We start from the raw sequence: 23,775 nt of genomic DNA, 5'->3' as shown, positions 1-23,775 counted from the left end.
AAAAAAAAAAAATTATTTTCAGTTTTTCTTACCTCTTTTTCTATTTATTGTTTTATGTGCGAATTATTTAAATAAAAGTCTCGTCTCCTGTTTCGAGGCTCGTTTATTTCTAATAGTAAATCAATTGGCTACTCTCTTTTTTTTTTAGTTTTTACTTTTTATTTTTTAAAAACTGCTATTAGCATTATCCTTCTCTAAAAAATAGATGTTTTATGAAAATGTCGAAAGCATTGTTGTCGCTTTTCCTCGATGCCGATTGGGTAATTTAAAAAATTACCAAATTCACACGCACATGATTAACCCTTTCCGGCATACATTTCTCAGGGAAACGAGTTTTCATGAAAATTGGTATATAGGGGTTTTTGGGGTCGCTGATTACGAATCTGAACTCAGATTTTGAAAATTCAAAATGTCGGATCCAATATGGCGGCTAACATTTGGCATTTTTTCCTGAAAATTGGTATACGGGGGTTTTTGGGATCACTGATCACGAATCTGAACTCAGATTTAGAAAATACAAAATGGTGGATCCAATATGGCGACTTAAGTTTGGAATATTTTTGGATTTTTTTTTTAGAATTGGTATACAGGGGTTTTTTGAAGTCGCTAATCACGAATTCGAACTCAGATTTTTAAAATTCATAATGGCGGATCCAACATGGCGGCCAAAATTGAGAATTTTTATTTTGAAAATTGGTGTACAAGGGTTTTTGGTATCTCTGATCACGAATCTGAACTTAGGTTTTGAACATTCAAAATGGCGGGCCAAAATTCAAAATATTTCTAAATTGTTTTTTGAAAGTTGGCACAGGCCGGGGGTCGGTCGCTAATCTTGAATATGTATTCAAAATGACAAATATTTAGAATATCAAGGTTTGAAAAAATATACACCTACTCACCTAAAACATGGATTAGTACCAATTTTCTGAATTTTCAAAATCTAAATTCAGATTTGGGATCAGTGAATCCAAAAATCCTTGTACACTATTTTTTTTTAAATCCAGAAAACTTCATTATTTTGACCGCCATATTGGATCCGTCATTTTGGATTTTCAAAGTCTGATTTCGGATTCGTGATCCGCGACCCCGAAAACCTGTGTATACCAATTTTCAGATAGAATCCAAAAATATTCCCAATATCGGCTGCCATATTGGATCCGCCATTTTGAATTTTTAAAATCTGAGTCCAGATTCGTATTCAGCGACCCCAAAAACCCTTAAGTACCCATTTTGATAAGGATATAATGCAAAGTTTTTTCAATAATGAATTTTGTCAACAAAAAAGGCTTTTTTTCATCTTTGTTTATAAGTATTAACAAATTATTTTAAAAATTTAGATCCTTCGCACAAAAATTTCAATTTTCTATCATCCTGCGAGCATGAAATTAAATAAAACCTGTGTAAAATCCAATAAAAATACTCGGAAATCGCAACAAATGATATGAAAAAAGGTGGGAATATGGCATTCCCACCATGCCGCAAAGGGTTAAGAATTTGGTTTCAGTTGAAGGGCAGTGACCAAGAATGTCACATTTTGTGTGCATAACAAAATTAAACACAAATATAAGATTTTTAATGTGAAATTTTATTATTTAAACAAAACCAGACATATTCAGTAGAATTAAAATTGGTGTTTGACATGAGAAAAAGTAACTTTATTAATCAAATATCGAAAAAAAGTTTGATTATTTTTACAGCAAGTTTTAAAAAATCTACCATATTTCAATAATTTCATTGCGTTATTTAAATTGAAATAATTATTTTTGAAAATCAAAACTTACTCAAGAAGATACATTTTTTATCAAGAAAAAGGGAGTTTTCAACAAATTAGTTGCATTTCAAAGTAGAGACTTTAATTTTTAAATAAAACAATGAATTTTTAACCAAAAAATACATTTTTAACCTAATATATGTATTTTTAAAACAAAAGATGAATTTTCTAAAAAAAAGGACACATTTCCAAGAAAATAATTAAATTCTCACTTAAGAACGTTAGTTTTTAATTAAAAAAAGTAAGTTTTGAATAAAAAAAAATGAATTTTCGACCAAAAAGCTTAATTTTCTTTAAAAAAAAAAAGGATTTTTAACATAATACATGAATTTTCAACCAAAAAGGTGAATTTTTTAAAATGAAGAAACTAAATGATAAACCAAATATGGTGTAGTTAAATTTTCAGTTTAAAAAATGCACAAAAAAACGTTTTGAAGAAAATAGTTAAATTTTTAAGTAAATAACTTTATTTTTAAATCAAACAATGAATCTTCAACCAAAAAAAAAAATGAATTTTTACTCTAATAGTCGTATTTTTAATCGAAAAGATGAAATTTCTAAAAAAAAAACAGGACAAATTTACAAAAAAATAGATGAATTTTTAACAAAATAATAATTTTCAATAAAAAAGAAACTAATTTTCATTTAAAAAAAATTTATTTTGAACCAAAAGTCTTAACTTTCTTCGAAAAAAAGATAGATATTTAACAAAAGACAGAAATTTTCACGATAAATAGCTGAATTTTTTAATGAAGAAGCTAAATGTTAAACCAAACATAATATAGTTAAATTTTCGTTTAAAAAACATTTAATTTTCAACAACAAAGAACGTTTTGAACAAAATAGTTACATTTTTAAGAAGGTAAATTAATTTTTTAGTAAAACAATGAATCTTCAACCAAAAGGATGAATTTTCTAAAAAAAAAAGGAGAAATTTTCAACAGAATAATTAAATTCTCACTTAAGAAAGTAAGTTTTCCATAAAAAAAGAACTAGCTGATTTTTTAAATGAAGAAGCTAAATTTTAAAGCAAAACTGGTGTAGAGTTAAATTTAAATTAAAAAAAGACACATTTTCGAAAAAATAGATTAATTTTCAAGAAAAGAATTAAATTTTCATTTAAGAAAATAAATTGTCAATAAAAAAACTAATTTCGAATCTAAAAAATGAATTTTGAACCAAAAGGCTTAATTTTTAAAAAACGAACAAAATTAATTTTTAATCTAATAGTTGTATTCTTGAACCAAAAGATGAATGTTAAAAAAGGACATTTTCAACGCCTCTAATCTTCAACCAAGAAGATTAAACATCTATCAAAAAATCTAAATTTTCGACATAAAATGGAATAGCTGAATTGACAGTGGAAAACATTAATTCTTAATTGAAAACAAAATTACAATCCAATAAATGAATTTTAAACCAAAAAACATTAATTTTTTTACCGAAAATGATTGATTTTGACTAGAATAGGTGAATTTTCTAACCTAATAGTTGAATTTTCCACCAAAGAAATTAATTTTCCATCAAGACGGCGAATTTTTCAACAAGAAGATTATTAATGTTATACCACAAAAGACCTGAATTTTCAATTGAAGAAGGTATATTTTAAATAATTTTTAAATCAATGGTTATATTTTCAAGCCAAATGATGAATTTTCTACAAAAAAAAGACAAATTTTTAACCAAATGGTTGTATTTTTCACTGAAAAAAATCAATGTTAAACCAAATATGGAATAATTAAATTTCCAGTTAAAACACTTATTTTTAAAAAACGAATTTTCAACAAAATGGTTAAATTTTTAACCTAAAACATAAATTTTTAAACCAAGAAGACTAAAAGTCTATAAAAAAATATAAATTTTCCACATAAAATGGAAAAATAAAATTTACAGTTAAAAATATTAATATGTAATAAAAAAAATGACAATGAAAGAAATGATTTTAAACCAAAAACATTAATTTTCTACCTAAAAAAAAAAATTATTTTAAACTAAATTATTGAATTTTAAACTAAATTTTGGATTTTTAAATGGATTTTCAACCTAGTAGTTAAATTTTTCACAGACATGAATTTCAACCAAAATGGGTGAATTAATCACCAAGAAGTTTAATTTCTATGACAAGAGACAAAGTTTTCAATAAATTACAGAAAGTTTCAACCAATTATCTGAATTTTTAACTGAAAAAGATAAATCAATTGAAATTCCTACCCTGCAATAGTTAAATTTTCAGTTCAACAAATTTATAAAAAAAGCGATATTCCAACAAAATCGTTAAATTTTTAAACCATAACATGAATTTTCTACCAAAAAAGAACAAATTTTCGTAAAAAATAGATGAATTTTCAACAAAATAGTTCAAATTTCAAACGAACAGATGAATTTTCAACGAAAAGGATTAAATTTGTATCAAAAAAGATTAATTTTCGACAAAAAATGGAGTAGTTAAATTTACTATTTAAAAAGTTAATTTTTAATTAAAATAACAATTAAAAAAATGCAAGCAAAGAAATGAATTTTCATCATAAAAAAATTAATTTATGCAAAAACACTTGCATTTTCAACTAAATTTTGAATTTTCTAAGGAATTTTTAACAAAAGATTTAATTTTTCAAACAAACAGATCAATAATTATTTTCTACCATAACAGATTGATTTTTGACCAAATATATGCATTTTTAACCGAATTTTTTGGATTTAAAAAAGAATTTACAACCAAGTTGCTACATTTTCAACTGAAGAGGATAAATGTTAAAACCAAACATGTAATGTGTAAATTTTCAGTTAAATAAAATCATTTAAAAATTGCAATTTTTTAAGAAAAAAAATGTTTCAATTTTTAATCCAAAAGATAAAGTTTCGACCAAAAAAGAACAACTTTTCGAACAAAATAAATAAATTTTCAACAAAATAGTTCAATTTTCAAGCAAAAAGATTAAAATTCTATCGAAAAAATTAATTTTCGACAAAAAAATGGAGTAATTAGATTTACAGTTGAAAAATTTAATTTTCAATTTAAAAAAAATGTCAAGCAAATAAATTAATTATTAACAAACAAAATTAATTTTCTACCAAAATATATGAAATTTCAACTAAATTTTGAATTTTTGAAGGAATTAAAAAAAAATAGTTAAATTTTCAAACGAACACATGAATTTCTATCCAAAGGGATTCTAATTTTATCGAAAAAGATGAATTTTTGACGAAAAATGGATTCGTTAAAATTCCAGTTGTCAAAATTATTCAATCAAATAAAAATTTAGTGAAAGAAATTAATTTTTGCTTAACTCGGAAGATTAATCTTGTATAAAAAAAAAAGATTGATTTTTGACCAATTATATAGATTTTTAATCAAGTTTTATAAATTTTTTAAAAGAATTTTAAACCTAATAGTTAAATTTTCCGCCAAAGAAATGAATTTTCAACTAAAAAGGTAAATGTCAGCAAGAAGATTATTAATATTCTACGACAGAAGACAAAGTTTCAACAAAATACAATAATTTTCAATCAAGTAGCTGCATTTTCAACTGACGAAGATAAATGTTAAAACCAAACGCATAATAGTTAAATTTTCAGTTAAAAAAATCATTTAAAAATTGCAATTTTTGAAAAAAAAAAAAGATTAAATTTTCAATCAAAAAGATGAATTTTCTACCAAGAAAGAACCAATTTTCTAACAAAATATATGAATTAAATTTTTCAACAAACAGATGAATTTTCAACCAAGAAGACTAAAACGTCTATCGAAAAGATAGATTTTCGACAAAATGAAATAGTTGAATTTACAGTTATAAACATTAATTATTAATACAAAAAATGGTCAATCACATAAATGAATTTGAAACCTAATAGATGAATTTTCTACAAAAAAGAAATATTTCAACCAAGTAGCTGCATATTCAACTAAAGAAAATAAATTTTAAAAAATTTGTCATTAAGTATTTAAATTTTCAGATAAAAAGCTAATTTTCAGAAAAAATGGTTAAATTTTCAACACAAAAGATGAAATTTCTACCAAAAAATGACAAATTTTCAACAATTTAGTTAAATTTTCAAACAAACAGATGAATTTTCAACCAAAAAGATTAATTTTCTACTCAAAAAAATTAATTTTCGACAAAAAATGGAGTAGTTCAATTTACAGTTGGAAAATTAATTTTCAAGTTTGAAAAAATACAAATTTCAATCTAAAAAAAATTATTTTCAAACAAAAAGATTGATTTTTTAACAAAATATATGCATTTTCAACTAAATTTTGAATTTTTGAAGGAATTTCCAACAAAATGGTTGAATTTTCAAAGAAACGCATGATTTTTCAACCAAAATATTATACTTCTATGGAAAAAAATTAATTCTCGATAAAAAAATGGAGTATTAAATTTGCAGTTGAATAAATTAATTTTCAAATTTAAAAAAATATTTCAAATAAAGAAATTAATTTTCAAACAAAATTTGTATTATCTACCAAAAAGATTGATTTTTAACAAAATGCGTGAATTTTCAAACAAATTTTGAATTTTGAGGAGAATTTTTAACCCAATATTTAAATTTTCCACAAAAAAATGAACTTTCAACCAAAAAGGTAAATAAGTCACAAAGAAGATTTTATTAATATTCTGCGACAAAAGACCAAGTTTGCAGAAAAGACGAAAATTTCCATCCAAATAGCTGAATTTTTTATCTGAAAAAAATTAATGTTTTCAGTTAAAAAATGTATTAAAAAAAAACGAAGTTTTAACGAAATTTTTTTTTGTAGTCGATGACAATTTGTCATCAAAAAATTTGTTGGTGGTAACAATTTTTTATTGTCAACTTTTGAAGTGAAATTTATAATCTTACCGGATCAAGGTAAAAAAAAGAAGCTAAGGTTTTTAAAAAGAAGTAGCAGCAAATTTGAACAATTTGTGGTAAGTTTTGATTTTCAAACCTATTGTTTAAATGTAAATAATGCAATAAAAATATAGAAAAAAATTGTTATATTTCATTTATTGTACAAAAAAAAATTTTTTGACTGTTAAAAATAAAGTCACTTAATTTTGCTCCTTTCAAATATAAATTGAAATATCGTTGTATTTGTCTGTCTTGATTAGATAAAATGTTACGTTATAGATTTGGAATATTTCTCGTTTTTCATCGTGCAGATAAATGTTACATTTTTCTTGCTGTTGAACTTAAAAATAAATTTTTCATATAGAAATATAACAAATTAATACATTTATTTGACAAATATGTCCAAATGGTCGAATTTAATTCCCCATTGATGAATAGTTTATTTGGAAATACCTTGAAAATGTATTTTTTATTTCTTTTGAATGGTAAAAAAAAATCAGAAAAAGTGTAAGTTTATTGTTATCCTTCCATATTATATAAAAAAATTATTATCCGGGGCAGAACTGTTTTTAGGATTAATTTTAAACTAAAGTCATTTTGAAAATTTTATAATTAATGTTAGTAAAGGAATTGATTATTATTAATGAAAAATGTGAAAAGAAATTCCATTCTTTGCCATCGTTTTTGAAGATTGCAATCTTAGTTTATTTAAAAAATAACTAACACAAAACCGTTTAAATTCGCGAATCACACCCTGTAAATAAATGTTTTTTAATTTTATTTCAATACCATTTTCTAAATTGTAGTATTTGTTTACAATTATATATTTTATTTATTATCTATTTATTTTCAAAGTACCATTTTTTGAAATGTAAATCCAAATATTCGACATATTTGTAACAATGGATATTTTTTATCACATTAATTTTTATAAACGTCTTGATTTTTCACTTTTGTTTTAAAATTAAATAAAATAAATTATTTTCTAGCTTGAAATGAAATATACATTTTTATAATTTATTTAAATTAAACATTAATTTCATTAGTCATTACAAATGTCCATATAAAAAATTAAATTGAATGTTACTATTTTTATAATTTACAAGATTTGCATGTAAATGTTAAAAATTTTAGGTTTCACTTTGTAAAATTATTGTTAGTGCTCTGTGAGAAGTTAGTGTATTTTTATTTAATTGTACTAGTGTTTTCATTTATCATGAGAATTTATCAATTTAATGTTTAATCAAATTATTAAATTATCAGAAGTTCGCTGAACTAAGTTTCAGTTTTAATTATCATGAAATTTCTAAAGTTACAATTCCAAACTTAAGAAAATTTTACCATTTTAATTGAGAGAGAATTGACATTTTAATACCAAAACTTTTAAAATTGAATAATTTCAAATTCAATTACAGTTTTTTTACTCTTTGCTTAAAAAAAAAAGAATTTCTCTCCTTTTTCTCCTGTTTTCAAGAAACTTTTTTTTTCTAGTTTTTTCGGTTTAAAAAAACCAATTTGTGGTTCAAAATGCGACTGTTTTGTTAAAAATTCAATTATTGTTTGCAAAATGCATCTATTTTGTTCGAAGTTATTTGTTTTGATCGTAAATTTTACTTTTGAATATTCGCCTTTTTGGATTGAAAGTTCATGTGTCTTGTTTGTAAAATGTAACTGTATTATAAAAAATTATACTTTTTGGCATAAAAATTCAACTATTTGGATAAAACTTAATCTATTTTGTTCAAAATTTGTCTCTTAAGAATTTTTTTTTCTTTTTTTTTGAAAATTCAACTATTTGGATAAATAAATTTTACCATTTGATTGAGAATTAAATTTTTTTCCCAAGTTTTTTGGAACATTTGTCTTTTTGAATAGAAAATTTTTCCTTATGGATTGAGCATTCATCTTTTTTGGTGAAAAATTAATTTTTTTTGTGAAAAATTCAACTGTCTTCTAAAAAATTTCGGTCTTTTTTCTTGATAATTGAACTTTTTTGTTGAAAATTTGTATTTTTATATTGATAGTTCAACTATTTGGTTGTAAATGCAACTATTTTGTTGAAAATTAATTTATTTTCCTATTATTCCCATATTTTTGTGACAAATTGACCTTATTTCCCCTGTTCCGAGAAAATTTTTAGCTGTGAAGTATGAATGATTCAAAAATGAATAAATCCCATATTGAAATTATACAGTCTCCGATTAAAAGCATTAATAATTTTTAAAATAATTTCGAGTTAAAAATGTTCAAAATTAATATTCCTAAATTTCAGCCTTAATTTAGATTGTGAATTTTTCTCATTCGAGAATAATCCAAGTTGACAAGTTTCACAGTTTGACAGGGTAATCCAGTCCGACTTTCTTTGTAATTTTAAACAAGTATTGCAATTTTTTCGAAGCCTTCTATTGGGTCCGAGCCCTGAATGTTCATACATTTCTCGAAATATTTCAAAGTAATTCTTCATCATTAAAATAATGTGAAATCATTCAAATATTCTAAAATTGACCGAGAAAAATCCACAACTGAACGTGAGAAAACTCGAAACTTACAAGAAGAGGTCGCGAGATGTGCATCGCCGATTTGACTGGGGCTTTCCTGCTAAGTCCGAACCGAATCAGCGACGCATATCTCAACAGTGCAGTCGCGAGATGTGCGTCGCCGATTTGACTGGGGCTTTCCTGCGTACTTCTAATCGAATCAGCGACGCATATCTTCGCATGGAAGTCGAGAGATGTGTGTCGCCGATTTGATTGGGGCTTCCTTTCGAAGTCCCAAACTAGATCAGCGACGCACATCTCGCGACCTCTTCTTGTTATTATCATCATATAACAACTTCATATTTTACATAATGAAAATGGATAAAACTGTAAGGATTTGAATACAAATTAATTTTTTTTTATTAAAGATTCATCGTTTTACTTGATAATTTATCTCTGAAAATGTTAGGCTTTGTTGAAAACTATTCCAGTTGAAAATTTCACTATTTTGCGGGAAATACGTTTTTTGCTGAAAAATTAGATTATTAAGAGAAAATTTAAGTATTGTATTTTTCGTTGAATATTTTATTTTCTCCCTCTTTTTAATTGTTATTTTTGTCCATTTTGCCAAAAAAGGAAGGTAGTTTGGAAGTCTGTTTTTTAATTGTAAATCTTTTTCATGCTTTTTTAGCGTGCATATTAAAAAAAAAATGAAATTTCCACTATTTAGCTGAAAACTGACATTTTTAAAATTAAAAATTCAACTATTTGTTTGAAAATTTATGTAATTTGTGGGAAAATATAATTTTTTGTTTAGAAAATTAATTTTTATGGTTTGACAATTCCTCTTTTTCATAAAAATTTCAACTATTCGAGTTGAAGATTCATAATTTTCTTTGAAAGTTAATCTTCTTGTCTAAAACTTATTCTTGTGGGTTAAAAATTTAAATATTCCAATTAAATATTTATCATTTCAGTTGAAAATTCATCTTTTAGTTTGGAAATGGAATTACTTGGTTAAAATTTAAACTCTTTTGCTAAACATTATTTTAACTTTTACTTATTCAAAATTATTTTTTAGTTGAAAATTCGTTTTTTTTTGGTAGAAATCAATATTCTTGGTTGAAAATTCAACGGTTCTAGTAAAATATTACAATTTCAATTAAAACTCAATCACTTTCTTTGAAAATGTAAGTATTTCTTTTCGTTGAATGTAATTTTTTTTACCGAAAATTTTAACTTATTCCAGTCGAATATTGAAAAGTATCGTTTTCTTTTCAACTTAATATTATTTTCTAAAAATTATTCCTTTCTGTTAAAAATGTAAGTAATCCAGTTAAATATTATTCATTTTAGTTGAGAATTCATCTCTGAGGTTGGAAATAAAATGACGTGATTAAAAGTCGAACTCTGGTTAAAAATGATTATTTTTTTAAAGATTCATAATTTTAATTAAAAATTCATTTTTGGGTTGAAAAATTGTTTTCTTTGGATGAAAAGGAATTTTTTTTCGAAAGTGTAACTAGTATACCAGGTAAATATTTCATAATATTATATAATATATTGACTCAAAATTCAATTAATCTTCTTCAGTTGAAAATTCGTCTTTTTTGGTAGAAATTAATCTTTTTGGTAGAAATTAATCATTTTGGTTGAAAATTCATTTTTGTGATTGAAAATTCCAGTATTTCAGTTAAATATTCGTAATTTTAGTTGAAAATGTATCTTTCTGACTTAAAATTCAACTATTCTAACTAATTTTTCTAACCGAAAGTTTAACTTTTCCATTTTTGTTGAAAATCGGTATTTTTTAGTGGAAATTGCAAGTATTTGTTCAAAAATTAAGTTATTTTGATATTTTTCGCTCTGTTGTGTCAAAGGGTGTTTAAAATGAATAAATTTGTTTGTTTCGTGGCAAATGTGAATATTTTACTTTTAATTCACCGGAAAAATGGAAAAACTTGACTGGGAAAGACAGGGAATTTGGAATCGTCCACCGAATGGCCACCCTGGTATAGGATTTACTTCTTTAAGATACTAAGTTTGCAGGATATCTGCAGAATAGAATCCATCAGTGCATTAAATAGAGTGAATTTCAGAATAGGAATTAATCATGTATTCCTAATAGTCGGAGCAATTTCACCAGATTTGCAACCGTCTTAAAAATATATAAATTTCCGTCTTAATTCTTCACGCAGTTATCCACTTTTTATTCCACTTGATTGTTAAATTTGTTTGAAAACTTAGAAGAAAGTGAAGAAGATTGTAGTTGGATGATGGTAAGACAGAAGAGAGTAGCCAGTTTTGAGATAGAAAAAAATAGTGATTAGAGACATCTGGTGGTGTGTAACGGTAAGATGGTTCGTTTCAGTGGCGAAAATTGCCGGCGATGGAGAAACAGGCATGGGAGGAGAAGGCGATAAAAATAAATGAGGAGACTGGTCTGATAAAGGCAGGTTCTGTGCAAGTTTCGGCTCAGGATCACGTTTATGAGTGCTGCTGGGACAACTGTGACTTCCAATTTGACGACATGACGGACTGTATCGATCACGCAATCGCCGAGCAAAGCGGCCACGTGCAATCAACCTTTGCCAATGCTACCAGCGGTACGTCCAAAGTCCGCAGAATATCCGATGCGGGCTTGAAAGACAAGTCGAACGAGGCTCGATCACTTCCTGTACTTTCAGACGCGGAATTTCAATGCCAGTGGCGGGGTTGTGGAAGGACGAAAAAATCTGTGCCGCCATTCCCGAGTGTGCAAAGGTTGGCGAGGCACGTTAAGGAAGTTCACATTCTTAAATCTAATGGACGAATTATCCCACCTGGCGAACGAAGCAAGTATGTATTTTTTTTTTTATAAACTTTTATACTTTTTTGTGAGCAATGCAGTTGTTTTTTAATGCTGTAGAAGGATTTTTGTTGGATGTGCATCGCCGTAGTCGATCCAGCGACGCACATCTCGCGAACTTCTACATATCTGTGAATTTCTAGGAGATATCTCGCATTTCTTCGTGGTTAGTTGTGAATATTTGCTGATCAGAAATAAATATAAAAGAGCTTACAAGGAGAGATAGCGAGATGTGTGTCGCTGAGTCGACTGAAATCTCTAGAAAATTCTTAGAGAAATACTTAGAGATGTAGAGGTCGCGAGAGTTGCGTCGTCCCAGTCGATTTAGCGACGCACATCTGGCGACCTTTATATCCCTAGGTGTTTCTCTAAGAATTTTCTGGAGATTTTTCGGGGTTTTCAGCGTCTATCTGTAAATATTAGCTGTGTAGCAAGAAGTATAATAGTTCTTACAAGGTGAAATCGCGAGATGTGCGTCGCCGGATCGACTTAAATCTCCAGGAAATTCCTAGAGAAATGCCTAGAGACGTAGATGTCGCGAGATGTGCGTCGCCTTAGCCAATTTAGCGACGCACATCTCGTGACCTCTACATCGATTGAATATTGATCTGAGAATTTTTAGGTGATTTTTTGTATTTCTCAGTGTTTAGTTGTGTGTATTTGATGAGCAGTAATAAATATAAAAGTTCTTACAAGGAGAGATCGCGAGATGTGCGTCGCCCCAGTCGAATCGGCGGCGCACATCTCGGCAGTGATTTAGTCCTAAAAGAAAAAGTGATCTAGCGATACTTCCCATAAACTACGTCACCAGTTTGGGTTGAGAATTCACTTTGTTTGGTTAAAAATTCGATTATATGGTTGCAAATTTAATTAATTAGTTGGCAATGCAAATAATTTTTTTTGAAGTCATATTTTTTATTAACAAGTCAACTTTTGGGTGGAAAAAACTTGTCTTTCAGGATTTAAAATTGAATAATTATTAAAAATTCTTCTTTTCCTATTTTCAAAGTCCACTGTTTTCTTAAATATTTAGTTTTTAATTTAAAAGCCTTATTTAATTGTTGAAAATTCATGTTTTGTGTCAAAAAAACTAATCTTTCTTAGTTAAAAATGAACATTTTTGGTAGAAATTCAACTCTGTTCTAGAAAATTTCTCTTTTTGTCTTGAAAATTCAAATATCTGATTGAATTTTAAAGTTTCTGTTAAAAAATTCGAACATTTGATTGGATTTTAAAAGATTTTACAAAAATTTAAAAGGTTTCACAAATATTTCGAAATATTGCACAATAATTTCATAAAGATTTAAATGATTTTACCAACATTTTTTAAGTTTTCAATAAATTAAAAAAATTTTCATAAAAGAAGATTAAAAAAAGATTTCTATTTCCAAGATTTCGAAATATTAAAAAACAAATCACAAAGATTTAAAAAAAAATCTGGAAAATTTCACAATAAATTTCAAAGATTTTATAAAAAAAAATTTTAAATTGCAAAAGATGTCACAAAGATTAAAGAAGGATTTCACAAATATTACCAAGATTTCAAAATTTCATAAACATTTAAAAAGATTTCATGAAGATTTAACAAAGATTTTAATAAATTTCAAAAGATTTCAAAAACAAAGATTAAAGAAAGATTTTACAAATATTTTAAAGATTTTAAAACATTTTTTAAGTTTCCCAGATTTCAAAAAATGGCACAAAAAATTCACAAAAATTAAAATTTTTTTTAAAGATTCTAAAAGTTTTTAATAAATTTCAAAAGATTTCACAATCAAAGATTAAAGAAAGATTTCTATTTCCAAGATTTTAAATTTTTTAAACAAATTTCACACAAATTCCAACGATTTTATAGAGATTTTAAAGATTTCCCAACATTTTTAAAAGATTTCACAAATATTTCCAAGATTTCAAAATATTTATAAAAATTTCATAAAAAAAATCACAAAGATTTCGAAGATTTTACAAACAAAGATTAAAGAAAGATTTCACACATAATTTTAAGATTTCAAAATACTTCACAAAAAATTCAAAAAGGTTTTACATATTTTACCAATTTTTTTATATTATTTCAATAAATTTCAAAAAATTTCACAAACAAATATTAAAGAAAGATTTCTAATTTTCAAGATTTCAAAATTTTAAAACAAATTTCATAAAGATTCCAAAAAGATTTCATAGAGATTTCAAAGCTTGTACAACAATTTAAAAATATCTCAATACATTTCAAAAGATTTCACAAATATTTCTAATATTTAAAAATATTTCTAAAAATTTCACAACAAAAAATCACAAAGATTTCAAAGATTTCACAAAACTTTTTAATCATTTCAATAAATTTTTAGAAATTTCACAAAGATTTAAAAAAATTTCACAAAGATTTAAGATAGATTTTACATAAGTTTTAAAAGATTTCACAAATATTTTCAAGATTTCAAAATATTTTAAAAATTTTCACAAAAGATTTCAAAAAAATTCACAAAGATTTCAACAATTTTACAAAATTTTTTTATGATTTCAATACAGTTTTAATGATTTCAATAAATTTAACAAGATTTTACAAAGATTAAAGAAATATTTTATAACAATTTTAAAAGATTTCACAAATATTTTCAAGATTTCAAAATATTTTTTAAAATTTCACAAAGATTAAAGATAGATTTTACACAAGTTTTAAAATATTTTACATATATTTTCAAGATTTCAAAATATTTTAAAAATTTTCACAAAAGATTTCAAAAAAATTTACAAAGATTTCAAAGATTTTACAAAATTTTTAAATAATTTCAATAAATTTTAAAAGATTTCACAAAGCTTAAAGAAAGATTTCTATTTCCAAGATTTCAAAATATTTTCAAAAATTGCACAAAGATTTAAAAAAATTTCACTAAGATTTAAAAAAAATTCACAAAGATTAAAGATAAATTTTACACAAGTTTTAAAAGATTTCACAAATATTTTCAAGATTTCAAAATATTTTTAAAAATTGCACAAAAAATTTCAGAAAAAAATTCACAAAAATTTCAAAGATTTTACCAATTAAAAAAATATATTTCAAAACATTTCAAAAGATTTCTATGTCCAAGATTTCAAAATATTTCTAAATATTTCACAAAGATTTCAAAGATTTTACACAAATTTTAAAAGATTTCACAAACAAATATTAAAGAAAGATATCACAAATATTTTCGAGATTTCAAAATATTTTTAAAAATTTCACAAGATTTCAAAAAAATTTCACAAAAAAGTCACAAAGATGTTACAACATTTTTTAATGATTGAAAACAATTTTAAAAGATTGCACAAAGATGAAAGTGGACTTCCATTTCCAAGATTTCAAAAATTGCACAACGATTAAAAAAATGTCACAAAGATTAAAGAAAGATTTTTGTGTCCAAGATTTCAAAATATTTTTAAAAATTTCACAAAGATTTCAAAGATTTTACAAAATTTTTAAAATATATTTTAATAAATTTCAAAAGATTTCATAAAGGTTTTAAGTAATTCAAAAGCTTTCAACGAATTTACAAAGATTTCAAAGATTTTACAAAGATTACAAAAATTTCAAGGATTTCAAAGACTTTTCAATTATCAAAAAGTATTCCTAAAGATTTCCAAAAAAAACTGCTTGCGTTCACGAAAAATGAAAAAATTTGTTTAGTTATGGTTTTGCTTTCATTGGAAATTGTTCGGCAATAAAGAATTAAATGTCTCGTCTTTTACATGCATAAGAAACGCTTATTTGCTTATTTGATGTAAAAAAAGGAGGTGGTTTAAAAAGCAAAAAAATTGCCAACGTATTTTATGGATGGTCTCATAACTCTGAAAATTGCTAACATGTTTTGTTCTGCTTTGGTTTTTTTCCAGAAATTTTGTTGCCTCGTCGAAAGGAATTGCCGCGTTACCTCCGATGGAAACCGGTGAGTTACGCGGCGTAAACCATAAATTACGCTTACCCAAAGGTGCGCATATGTATTTTCGGTAACCCTAAATCTTTTATTGGCATGCGTTTTCTACCAAATTATTATTATTATTATTATTTTTTTTCTTAAATTGGGAAGTGAGTATTGAGTTTTAATAATTATCATTTATGAGCCATATCTTTTTCCCGATGTTTTTTCCACAGTAATAAATATGTTTTGCTGGAAAAAAATCAGATTTATTATTTTTGAAGAAAAACCCAGGAAAAGGAATGTGGCCCAAATGATATGTACTTAACACCTATCTTTTTGAGAATGATAATTTGTAGAGAATGAATTTTACTTTTTTTTTGTAAAATATAGATACGCTTGAGCCATCCTTTATTTTCGTATTTCAAAGTTTAATTATGAACTTTAGTTTACAATAGCGAAAAGCAGGCCTCACAGTTAAGGCCCCTAAAATACCCTATATTCAAGATTTAGTCCCTATGGTACCCTATTTGCAACCCATAATGGAATTAAAATTAATAAAAGAGAGATGATCGAAACTTCCAAGACTTAGGGACTCTGAGAAAAAATATTAAATGTTCGGGAATTTTTGTAAGATGTAATTAAAAAATAATCAGAGCTGCTACGCAAAGGGAATTTATTTTTTGACTGGGAATTTAAAAAAAAAAAATTAGAAGAAAAATCTGTCCTATTTCGATTTTAATAGGTTTTTAAAAATAATTACAAAGAACCGGCAAATTGCAGTAAATTTATTGTTTGACCGGAATTTTAGAAATTGTGAGAACAAAAATCGTCCCACTTTGATTTCAACCGTTTTTCAAATGATTAGTAAAAATTGTTATCTTTTTCAATTATGATATCCATTATAATTGCACAAAGGTTTTAAAGAATTTCATAAAGATTAAAGAAAAATTTGTATTTACAAGATTTCAAAATATTTTCAAAAATTTCACAAAGATTTAAAAACAAAAATCACAAAGATTTTACACAAATTTTAAAAGATTTGAATAATTTTCAGAATATTTCACAACAAAATCCAAGATTACTAAATATTTTTAAAAAATTCACAAAGATTTCATAAATATTAAGAAAGATTTCAAAATATTTTTAAAAATATCACAAAGATTTCAAAGGTTTTACAGCATTTTTAATGATTCCAAAGTATTTTCAAAAATTGCAAAAAGATTAAAGAAAGATTTCTATTTCCAAGGTTTCAAAATATTTTCAAAAATTTCACAAAGATTTTACACAAGTTTAAAAAGATTTCAATAATTTTCCAAAGATTTCACAAAAATTTCCAAGATTTCAAAATATTTTTTAAAAATTCACAAATTTCACAGATTTGACAAAAATTTTAAATTATTTTAATAAATTTTAAAAGGTGTCACAAAGATTAGAGAAAGATTTTGAAAAAAGATTCGAGATCAGTTCAGAATTTTATAATTTGCAGATTTCAATGTTAAAAATTAAACTGTTTCAATTGGAATGTCTTATTATTTAAAGAAATGTAAATGCCTGATTGAAACTTTATTAACTATTTTCAAATTTAAAATAACTTCAAAATAATATATTCAAAATCAAATACTTTTATTACATTTCAAATATTATTTTCGTCTAAAATAGAATATTAAAAAAAAAACTAAACTTGGAACATTATAATTTTAGTTCTACTTTAAAAATTTTGATTTTTAAGTAAAATTGTTGAATTTTTATCGATAAATAAATATTGTGCAACTATTATTTGTAGGGAAAATTCTAGTAAGTTGAAGATATATTTAGAAGTTTTGAAACAATTCAAAATGAATAAAAAGTTGAAATGATTTCAATAAGTTTTAAAAGATTTCACAAACATTTTTAAAGAAGTTAATAAATTTCAAAAGATTTCACAAACATTTCTAAGATTTAAAAATATGAAAAAAAAATTCACAAAGATTTCAAAGATTTTACAAAAAATTTTAATTATTTCAATAAATTTTAAAAGATTTTACAAATATTGAAGAAAGATTTCTACTTCTAAAATTTCAAACTAATTTTAAAAATTCACAAAGATTTAAAGAAAATTTCTAAGGTTTCTCAATCAAAGATTAAAGAATGATTTCAAAAATATTTCCAAGATTTGAAAATATTGTTAAAAATTTCACATAGATTTTAAAACAATTTCGAATAAAAAACTTTTTTAGTTTATGAACTGTAAATATAAAAACATTATTTTTAAAAGAGAATAATAATGGATTTGTTAAAACGATTTTAAATCCTTTCAAAATTAAGAATTTTCTGATTTTAGCGTTAAAATTAAACTTTTTTTAATTGGAAAGTCTTGGTCATTGAAAAAATGCAAACGTCCAATTGAAACTTATTTATAAACTATTTTTGACTTAAACATTACTTCATAATAATGTTTTTGTAATTCAAGGCTTCCACTAAATTATAAAGATTGTTTTAGTTTAAAATATTGAATTTTTAATCCATTCCAATTCAAATTTTTAAATTAAAAACAAAAATAATAATTATTTAATATTTATCAATATTTGAATGTTCATGTAAGACGAATGAATTGAAAACCAAATATTTGAAAGTAATCAATTTGAAACTGAATTGCTTGATTGACCTTTTTAAAAATGTTTAATTTGTAAATAAAATTGTTGAATTTTGATGCCTAAATAACAATAAAGCACTTATTATTTGTAGAAAAAATTTAAATAATTTTGAGAGGTATTTAAAAGTTTTGAAGAAATTCAAAATTACTTTAAAATTTGAAATGAAGTGTATGTACCGACAAAATTCGGCTATTCATAACGTAATTTCGGTGCAAATACTCACAACCTAATTTAAAACAAAATGTCGATTTTCGCGGATTAAAAAAAAAGTCAGAAACCTTTTAAGAATTGTGAAAGGCTTCAAAAGAATAAAAAAAAAATTTTATAAGATTCCTAGGAAAATTAAAAATAATTGTTAATTTTGGAATATTATTTTAAAAGAATATTCAAAAAGATTTTGAAAGATTTCCAAAATTGTTAAAAAAGAATGTGGAAGATTTTACGAATATATTTTTTAATTTACAGGATTTTCTAAAAATTGTTTGAACATTCTATTCATTTCAAAAGATATTTAGAAGTTCTAAAAAAATTTGAAAGATAATTTTAAAGTTGAGTAAATTTAAAAAAGCTTCTAGATTTCTCAAGATTTTGAAATAAAATTTTGGCGCTTTTCAACGATTTTTAAACTACTAAAGATTATAATAATTTAACTTCTAATTTAAGAGGTTTATAGTTTAAAAAATTTTATTTTTCAAATTTTAAAGTTTCTAGTCAAAAATTGTTTAAATTAATATAATTTTGAAAAGTTTTAAGTTTATTGATTCTTTAATTTAGAGAACTGAAAATGATAAGGTAGATTTATTTTTTTAGAATTTAATCTTTGAACTCTAAAATTTATAAAAGTTAAAAATTTTTAATTTTGCAGTTTAGCTGCATTTCGTTTAAAATTGTTCAGTTGAAAAGTTTTAGTACTTTCCATCTTTACGTGTAAATTATTGAGTATTTGAATGGAAAAAATTGTAAACTTGAATTTTAAATGTTCAAAGTTCAAGACTTTCCGCATTGTGTTCTTTAATTTGTAATTTATTTGTTAATACTTCTAATGGAAAAATCTTAAACATTAGAGTTGGAATTATTTAATTTTATTGACTGAAAAACGTTTGCGAATCGGCAAAAAAACCGGGAATTTTTTCTTGATCAAAACGGCCACTCTGTTTTTATTAAATTAAAAATATTGTTTCATTCTGAATTATTTAATTTTTATACCCATTTAATTTGAAATTTTTTAATTAAGAAAGAGAATAATTATGTAGTATTTAATAATATTTCACTTTTCATTTAAGACGAGTAAATTGAAACCAAATATAAGTAAACAATTTTAAAAGAATTTTTTGACATAAAAAGCTTTGAATCTCTAGAATTTCGAAGAGCTTTTAAACTTTGAACGTTACAAATTTAATTGTTCTATTTAAAAAAAAATATATATATATATATATATATTTAATTTTTAATTGAAGTTGTTGAATTTTATTGTATAAATAAAAATTGAACACTTATTATTTGTAGAAAAAATTCTTTTTAAATGTTTTCTTAAATTAATTTTTCAACATGAAAAGTAATCTTAAATATTCCTAGTAATGTTAAGAAAATGTTTTTATTCTTTTGAAGTCTCACCAATCTTAAAAAGTTTATACACTTTTTATTTGAAATCTCCAAAAATCTAAATTTTGTTGTAATTGAGGTACCTAAATTTCAATCAAGATTTTTAAATAAAATTTTGAAGCTTTTCAAGGATGTTTAATTTGCATAAAAAAACTATAAAAAATATAATGGTTTAAAGTATTTCAAATGAAAATAATTCAAATTCTAATTTTAGGAGTCTTCAGTTAGAAATATATTAATTTTTCAATTTTTAATGTTTCTAGTTTAAAATTGCTCTAAATAATATAATTTCGAGAATTTTAAAGTTCAATGATTGATTGTTTAATTTAGAACAGTAAAAATGGTAACGTGGATTTACAATCTTTCGATTGAATTTGAATATTTGAATTCTACATGTAATTTATAAATGTAGAAAATTCTGAATTTTGCTGTTTATTTGTATTTGATTTAAAATTGTTAAATTGAAAAGTGATAGTACCTAATTTGCATTTTACAGTGTACAATATTCAGCATTTGCATATAACATTTTTTAATAAAAAAAATTTTACACTTCAATTTGAAATAATTTATAATTGAATAGTTTCACTGTGAATGTTCAATTTAAAAAATTTCCAACCGTGAAAAAAACATCCAAGGGTTTTAATTGGAAATATTTTAGGGAATTTGTTATTAATTTAATTAATTTGAAAATACTTCAAGAAGTTTTATAAGATTTAAAAATATTTCTTGCAATTAATTTGGAATTCGTCCTGAATTCTTTTTAAATTCCCTTAAATTCTTCTGAATTCATTTTCAATTCTAGTCAATGCACTTCAAACTTCACTTGATTACTTTTGAAATTCAGATTTGTGTATGACTTTCATCAATTTTATTTGATTTTCCTGAAACTTGTCTAAAATCACTAAAAATTTAACTGTTATAAATTAAACTTCCTCGATATTTAACATGATTTGCAATTAATTTGTATTGTTTTGTAGTCGTTAGTTATTTTTTTGGTTGGAAATTAGTGGGGTTTTAAATATTCGAAATTATTTTTTAGAATTCATTCTTAATTCATTTGAATTCTTCTAAATTCACTCAATTCTATTTAATTCAGTGAAATAGTCTGATTTCAATAAAGTTTTTTCATATTTTCAAATTGTTTTAAATTAATTTGATTTTTTTTTATTCACCTTGAATTTATAAAGTCAGTTCAAATTTACGTAAATTAAGTGGAATTTTTTATATTAAATTTCTGTTTGTCAATTCGTTTGAATTCTTTTGAATTCACATAAATTGTTTTGAAGTCTTATAAATTTATCCTGAATCGGTTACACTTTTCAGCCCGAAAAAAGTACCCTTTGGTCCCTATATTTTTTTTCATAGAGACTGTGAGGTCCGAAAAAGAATAACGCACGATTTTATTTAGTAATTAAATTTCGTATTTGTAAAGTTTTTTTTTTTTTAAGAAATATCGATAGAATACTGTCATGCGAATAGAAGAGGGTGTATTTGCAGTTTTAAGAAGTCACCGCAAAAAGTTCTGGTTTTTGAAATATTTTTGATAAATCTAGCCAGAAAAAAAGGCCTGTATGAATTTTATTATATTTTATATTTAAAAAAGTGAGAAATAACACGAGCGAACTGCAAATATGCCTATTTGATTTTCATAGAACAGTGCTCGAAATAAATAAAAAATATATGTTTGGCTAGGAAAAAATTGCAACACGCGCGTTTGCTTGGGAAATTGTTTATTTATTAAATAATTTTAAACAAAAAATGACTTCTACAATTGAAATATGACTTTTGAACAAATTAGTTGATTTTCTCTATGAAAATAATATAATTTTGTACCCAAAAAGAATTTTTTTTCAAAAATAAAAGAAATTTTTAATCCAAAAGACGAATTTTCAACAAATAGAGATTTTTCAGTTATAAATGAAAGAAGCTTTAACTAAATTTTTAAGTCTTCCAGCCAAAAGACGAATTTTATCTACAAAAATGGAATTTTCAATAACAAGTTATGAATTTTTAGCAAAGAAATTCATTTTCAACCAAATAGTGAAACTTTTAAACAAATATATAAACAAAAACGAATTTTCAGCAAAGCAGTTGAATTTTCAACTAAAAAGGACGAATTTAAAAAAAAAATTGAATTTTCAAACAAATAGGTGTATTTTCATACAAGAAAGATGCATTTTTTCTACTAAAATAGTTGAATTTTTAAATTAAAAAGATATTTTCTTCAAAATAATTAAATTTTCATCTGAACAAATTTTTTGGAAGACTTTCAACTTCGAAATAATATGATTTTTAAATAAGAATAAAATTATTTACGAAGATACTTGAATTTTTAACTCAAAAAGACGAATTTCTATTTAAAAATTCGATTTTTTTAACAAAGTACGTGGATTTTCATCCAAATTGTTGAATTTTGAAGTAGAAAAGATGAATTTCCAACTAAAATGATAAATATTGAACTGGAATAGCTGCATTTTTAGACTATAAATATATTTGTGATACAAGAAGACAAACTTTCAAAGAAAAAGGTAATTTTCTACAATAAAATAGATTTTTCTTTTAAAAAAATACGTGAATTTTCAACTTAATAGTTGAATTTTGAATGAAAATAGACAAATTTTCATCCACATTGTCGAATTTTGAACTAAAAAAGACTAACCGAAAATGGAAGAATTCAATTTTTAGTTAAAGAAAAAGTTTTCAACCAAACTGATGAATTTTCAATCCAAAAAGACGAATTTTCAACCAAGAAATATGACTTATTAACAAAATTGTTTAATATGAAACTATTTAATATGAAAATATTAATTTAATTGTAAGTGAAATCTTTTTTGAATGAAAATTCAACTATTACAAAAAATGTATCCTTTTATTTTAAAAATACATATATTTTAGTATAAATTTCATCTTTCTTTGATGAAAATCCAACTATTTCGTAAGAAATTTAATTTTTGTTTAAGATTAATATTTTAGTTTTAAAAATTCAACTAAAATCTTCCTTATATGAAAATTCAACTATTTGTTTGAAAATTGCGCAATTTTCTTTAAATCTTCCTTTTTTTATTGAAAATACGTTTTCGGTTTGAAAATTCAATTAAAAATAAAAAATAATATTAAAGTAATATTTAACAATAATTTCTACTAAATTAGTTGTATCTTTAAATTAAAAAAGACTTAGAACGATGCAATATCTACTATACCGTGGGCTGACAACGTAAATGGGAGCGTGATACGGATAAGGCTAATTTTCACATGAGATGTTCGTCTGATGATGAGGAATGTAAAAATGGGTGCCTGGCAGGTGTGAGTGGATGCGTTTACCTGTGGCGACATGTCAAAGGTGCGAATTTTTGGCAGTTAACTTACGTGACTCGGATAAGGTTGAAAATTGGTGTACATGTAGGGGCTGACATTAGAAATAGCACCTGCGCATTGCCAGGCACTTACCTGGATGCAAAAGTGTTGCCAGGCGGCTTCGAAGTCGCCGGAAACTCAGGGTGAAATTTCTTGAAATTGATTTTACAGGAAAAAGTTTGAAACAAAAGTTGGTCCACTCCCGGAGATGCATATTTTCATTGGTATATAATTTTTTGATTAAATTGATATATTTGGAGGAAATATCGATTAAAGAAATACCATAACAATAAAAAGCATTTTTTATTGACAAGTGATTTTTTCGAAAATTATTAAGAGACAAAAGGTACTCTATTACAGGTATACT

At 24.4% G+C, this 23,775-nt stretch overlaps 1 protein-coding gene across 9 annotated transcripts in view; it reads left to right on the top strand.

Moving 5' to 3' along the window:
• LOC117168666 (protein polybromo-1) overlaps nucleotides 1-23,775 on the top strand; it is a 149,023-nt gene that overhangs the window by 116,174 nt on the left and 9,074 nt on the right. For 4 of the 9 annotated variants that reach the window (XM_033354525.1, XM_033354616.1, XM_033354366.1 and 1 more), the window contains exons 23-24: nucleotides 11,450-11,916; nucleotides 15,794-15,888. In XM_033354525.1, the coding sequence (XP_033210416.1) occupies nucleotides 11,450-11,916; nucleotides 15,794-15,888 (562 nt within the window). The remainder of the gene's footprint in view (nucleotides 1-11,449; nucleotides 11,917-15,793; nucleotides 15,889-23,775) is intronic. The other 5 variants (XM_033355018.1, XM_033354947.1, XM_033354862.1 and 2 more) reach the window with 3 other exon arrangements.

This window comes from Belonocnema kinseyi, chromosome 1 (assembly GCF_010883055.1).
Source record: "Belonocnema kinseyi isolate 2016_QV_RU_SX_M_011 chromosome 1, B_treatae_v1, whole genome shotgun sequence".
In the NCBI taxonomy this organism is placed as follows: domain Eukaryota; kingdom Metazoa; phylum Arthropoda; class Insecta; order Hymenoptera; family Cynipidae; genus Belonocnema; species Belonocnema kinseyi.
This window is presented reverse-complemented; position numbering and strand designations above follow the sequence as displayed.